Below are 5,154 nucleotides of genomic sequence, written 5' to 3' on the forward strand. Positions count from 1 at the left end.
ACACTTTGTTTGGATGGATTGAGGGAAGGTTCATTAACGGAAGGGGAAGGAAGGGGAAGGAAGGGAAAGGGAAGGGAAGGGAAGTATTTATATTTTCCTTGTTTGGGAGGAAGGGAAGGTTCATTAACGTAACATGTGGTACCTTGTTTGGGAGGAATGGAAAGGGAATGAAGATTAAATATATAAAATTATAAAAATATCCTTTGTTAAAATAAATCTATAATAATTTGAAAATAACTATTCCAAGAAATTAATTTGGGGTAACAAATTAACACTCCCAAACAAACAAGGTAACTTAATATTCCAAAAAATTATCTCAAATTTGGAATACCCCAAATTTGATATAACGTAATTTGAAAATAAGTATTCGCTCCCAAACAAACAAGGTAACGTAATATTCCAAGAAAATATTACGTAATATTTCCAAGAAAAATATCCTTATTTGGGGTAATGTAATTTGTTACTGCTCTTGAGTTATATTTTCTAAAAAATTTGTGACAAAGATTTAATATTTTAATATAAAGGTAAAATTGGAATAAATGACTTTTAAATTTTGCTTCCCCTTCCTTACAACTCGATTTGGGATGTAAGGAATTATGCTCATTTATGAGCATGCAAGGGGAAAGCTTACCCTTCTCTCCCCTTCCCCTCCTTAGCTCACTTCATCCCAAACAAGGGTAAAGATTCTATTTCCCCTTCCTTATCCTTCTCTCCCTTTCCCTCACCTCCTCCCAAACATAGCCTAAGGATAAGCTAAGAGATTGTTAAGAAATCAAAAATACCAATACCTTCTGCATCAGAAAGCCAGCAACAGCAGGCTTCAAGAATTTGGTAACCCCCTCCGTCGAAGCATGCGCCCGGTGAGCTGTGCCGAAGGCATCATTGACATAGAGGTCAGCAAGCGATGCTAGCTTCTTGGAAAACTCTGGGTCGTTCTTCTCTTCTTCTTTATGGAACCTCACATTCTCAAGCAGCAGAACACCTCCATCTGGTAACGCAGCCACCTTCTTCTCTACTTCTTCACCAATACAATCATCAGCCATCTCAACCTACAAAATCTTTATCTGAGAAACTATAAACATCGAGAAAGAATTGAAGTAAAAGTTAAGTTTTATGCATACATCAACACCAAGAAGCTCAGAAACCCTAGGCACAAGGGGCTTCAAACTGTATTTGGGCGTGACACCTTTAGGGCGCCCCTGAAAGATTAATACTCACAGTTAGTTCTCTATTAAGCATATGATAGCAGATATTAGGTTAAATTTGGAATGACTCCTTGCTGTGAACATACAACAAAACGGAAACAAACAACATATGCATGATCAAACATCTGTAATTGTGATCCTACAGTAAGAGGGAAACATCAAGATAAGCTAGCCTCAGGAAATTTTGAAGATCCCCATCTGTGATGATCACTCCGCGCGAAATCCGTGATGGAGATGACGGAGAATGAACTAAAAGCATAAGATTAGATCAGGGAGAGAGAACGACCAGATGACTGCAGAGGATCACTTTGGCGCCGTGCTCGATCAGGTGCTTGATCGTCGGCACCGCGGCGCGGATGCGGGTGTCGTCGGTGATCTTCTGGTTTTCATCCAAGGGCACGTTGAGATCCACCCTCACGAACACCCTCTTCCCCTTGAGGTCGTCCCCCTTGAGGTCGCCCACGCTCTTCTTCGCCATTCCTCCGCTGAATCAGCTCCAACACCGATGCCGGAAACCTCGATCGGTTCGATCGCGAGCTGGAGACGAGGAAGGTAGTCGAAGCTTGGCGATCGAGCCCGAGAGAGGCTCACGCTAAGACATCTGGCGCTAACGTGTGCTGGGCTTCCAGAATGTTCTTGTCCTTTCTGCGCAATGTGGCCGTCCCAAATGAACGGTTCAGAAGTCTCAGAAGTTGGTCCCACGTGGGGCGGGAGATAAGGTAAACAGATGAGTATTAACGTTGGGTAAGAGAAGATATTGCAAAATCTAATCAGGATTCTGGCTTTCCACCTTGCAGCGGATCGCGTCCGCCCAGCTCTTCGAGCCTTGGAGAGGATCCCATCATGGTCTCCTCGCGACTTCATCTTGTGCGCCCCACCATTCTTCAACGGGCCCCACGTGGGTCCACACTGGCTCCACGAATTGTGTTGCCGCATCACCGGTGGCCCCCACTCACTCCCTCCATATGGCCACTTGAATGGCATTTTAAGATAAAACTCCTTCAAATGATGCGCCATATAAACGAGAACCGATTCAACTTCAACGGCTTTGTGGATCACTCGCGGCTCCGTCACCTTCCCACGATTCGACCGACGACGAGGAAGACGAAGAAGAGAAGACGACGAAGGGTTCGGGGCGACGGCGGGAGCATTGTAACAGCCACCGTCTTTGGATCGGCCGATCCTCGGCGAGGTAAGGAAATGGTCTAGATTTCCTATCGTGTTCCCGATTCAAAAGTACTGATCTTCGTACGCAACCTTTAGCTCCTCCATTAGGTCACCGCAGTACTTGATTGTCGCCTTTTTTAGGGTTTTCTAGTAATTGGCTAGCACGAAAACCTCGTTCACCTCCCCAGTGTTGTTTGATTCTGTCTTCTTAGGGAATGGTTTTTTAGGTAGCAAAGGTCGTTCGTTCTTTTAGGGTTTTGGTTTCAAGAAATCTGGAGTGGTTCTTAGTTTTCAATATTTTTTGTATGAGTAGGTAAATGTTTATTGATTTGCCAAAATGTACAATGTTGTTCCTGAATAACTACTCATGTCTGATCAGAGTAGGTTTTCAGGGACCTGTATATTTCTCTCTTGCGGGTCGACGGTTTAAGTGATAACAAAAAATTAGGTTACCGCTAGGATAAATAGTTACATATTATGGCTTGTTGCAGGTACAGCAAGGGTTTGGCAACTAGAATGGCAATGTCCGAAGAGTTGCAAGCAAACTTGGGACATGGAGAAGCTATGCCATCCACAAAGATTGATCCATTGGCAACTTTATCCTTCTTGCTAAACTAGACCACTTTTAGCAGAAATTGAATCAAAGTGATACATGAGCAAGGTTTCCTCCCTTTTAGCAAAAATTGATGCCTACAAAGGAAGAACATCAAGTCTTGAAGTTTCGTTGCAAGCTTCAAAGGAAAAGGAGAGAGAATTAATAGATGCATTGAATGCCAACAATGACAAAAGAAAGAAAATGGAAACCTTATCTGATATTCAGGGAAAAGATCGTGCTAAAGCACAGGACATGATTGAGAACTTGCCCAATAAATTCAAATCTCTAGAAGTGAAAATGGAAATTGCTGATGAAGAATTTGAAGCTTCCGTTCATAGAGAGCAAGATCTAGTTGAGAAGCTTAATTATACTAGGCAACAACTAGTGCATCAAGAGAAGGCTTTGGAAGAAAGTCCTGCCAGGAGCAAGGAGATTGTATTAATGAATGAAGCTCTAGTAAAGGATTTAGAGTTCAAACTTCAAGAAGCAACACTGTTTTAAACAAAAGGAATCTGAAGTTATAGAATTGAAATCTCAAGTTATAGATGTTTGAGAAGTTAAAGTTTCTTGAAGAAGAAAAGGCAATATACAAAGATGAGGCAGTTGAAGGTAATGAGATTATTGCTTCACTTAAGGCAGAGCTGGAAGCAAATGCAGTGAAATCAGTATCCCTGGAGAACGAAGTTGAAGAGCTCAATCATAAAATTTTACAATATCATTCAGAATATGAAAAAATGGCTTTGGAAAATGAAATGATGGCTGGCATAAATTCAAAGCTTCAGACAAGTTTGGAAGCTCATCAGCTCAAACTTGAAGAACTAAACCAGTTTTTGAGCTTGAATCATGCAGAGATGGAAGCAACTGCTAGACAGCTTGCTTCTAATGCAAAAACCATGGAAAAATTAACGGATGAGAATTCAGGGTTGCTGGAACTCCAATCTGCAATGGAATTGCATCTTAAAAATACTGAGGTCCAACTGCCTGTAAGGATTGAGAAACTTAAAGGAAAAGAATATAAACTTTCAGACTTGAATGACGAGATGCTTGCGCATGAAACTCTACTGAGAAATTATGAAGATCAGTTAAGTGAATTAACTGTCATTGCATCAAACCGTAGAGATAAGCTAGTAAGCACTCTCAAGGAAGTGCATAATTTGGAAACTTGGATTGAGCAACTTCAGGGAAGCTTAGAGCATATGCAATGGAGCAAACGTTATAACACCTAAAAATAATAAAAAAGTAAATGGGGCCCACCTCTATCACATGAACGCGTTCAAACTATTGAACGCGTTCATGTGTTCACTCCTCCACGTCAGTGGAGAGAGAATAAAAAGTTATTATTAAATGCCAGATATGGGCGTTATAACGCTGCTATTAACAGCGTTGGAGATGCTCTTAGATGAATCCAAAAATGCAAATGCCTATTTAACCAGGAAAAATGTCAGCCTATCTCGGGATTTGGCAGCAAAAGAGACAAAAAGGAAAGAGTTACTAAGTAAGTTTGATACTCTTGTTATCGAGAAAGATGTTATGTCCTCTCAACGTCATTCATTCAAGGAAGAAATTGTGGCTCTTATGCAGCAGGTTGTCATTTGTTTGCCAGATAAATTCTATGTGAGATATTAAAACATTTAGCCTCAGTTCATGAAAGAACAGTTCTTTCATATTTAGTTTTTATTTTTAAAGTACTAGGTAAAATCTCTGCTCGAGCATTGGCGTCTCCTAACCTCGCAGAGCAGAAATTGGGCACTCGGAGTGACCTCTTCGCTTGCCGGCGGCGTAGACCGGATGACGGCGAGGGCAACTCGAATCCGCGGTTCTAACCTCGCGTCGCGATGGGTTTAGGGTTTACGGAGAGGAGAGGCGTGATGGGTTTAGGGTTTACGGAGAGGAGAGACACGATTTTGGGGTAGCAAGATTTTGTTTTTTTTAGTTTACGAAGAGAATTGGTGTCACGAAGAGAATCAGAGCCATGTTGTAATGCACGCGAAATGGATGTGCGCACCATATCAGTAGACGCACACAAGTCGCGTAAGAGGAGTCGCGCAACATAACATCTATATATATATATATATATATATATATATAAATTCGAACTTAAAATTAATATTTTTATATTATTTGATTCAATTCGATTAGTTTACACTACTCCTAGTCTATGGCCAACTCGACATGATCTGGATCAGG

General features: G+C 41.4%; 1 protein-coding gene and 1 pseudogene across 1 annotated transcript; one reads left to right on the forward strand and one right to left on the reverse strand.

Annotated features, from left to right (window-relative positions):
• Window positions 1–764: 764 nt before the first annotated feature.
• Window positions 765–1,824, reverse strand: LOC141818736 (phosphoglycerate kinase, chloroplastic-like). The gene is made up of 3 exons (XM_074706191.1): window positions 1,492–1,824; window positions 1,122–1,199; window positions 765–1,049 (listed from the first exon to the last, which is right to left on the reverse strand). Exons 1-3 carry the CDS (start codon window positions 1,681–1,683, stop codon window positions 765–767), a joined length of 555 nt encoding a protein of 184 aa, XP_074562292.1. The 5' UTR covers window positions 1,684–1,824.
• Window positions 1,825–3,024: 1,200 nt separating this feature from the next.
• LOC141818737 (uncharacterized) lies at window positions 3,025–4,193 on the forward strand (annotated as a pseudogene).
• The last annotated feature ends 961 nt before the right edge of the window (window positions 4,194–5,154 follow it).

This window comes from Curcuma longa, unplaced genomic scaffold (genome assembly GCF_044706935.1).
Source record: "Curcuma longa cultivar G26 ecotype Majalengka, Jawa Barat unplaced genomic scaffold, ITB_CL_G26_1.1 contig_25820, whole genome shotgun sequence".
Lineage (NCBI taxonomy): Eukaryota > Viridiplantae > Streptophyta > Magnoliopsida > Zingiberales > Zingiberaceae > Curcuma > Curcuma longa.

What these genes read in the sequence shown, in the direction of transcription:
- LOC141818736 (XM_074706191.1), bottom strand. Translation starts at nt 1,683, where the DNA reads ATGGCGAAGAAGAGCGTGGGCGACCTCAAGGGGGACGACCTCAAGGGG. An exon ending in TGATCCTCTGCAGTCATCTG is followed by an intron (nt 1,200 to 1,491) that starts GTCGTTCTCTCT and finishes TTAATCTTTCAG; the next exon opens with GGGCGCCCTAAAGGTGTCAC. An exon ending in CTGAGCTTCTTGGTGTTGAT is followed by an intron (nt 1,050 to 1,121) that starts GTATGCATAAAA and finishes AAGATTTTGTAG; the next exon opens with GTTGAGATGGCTGATGATTG.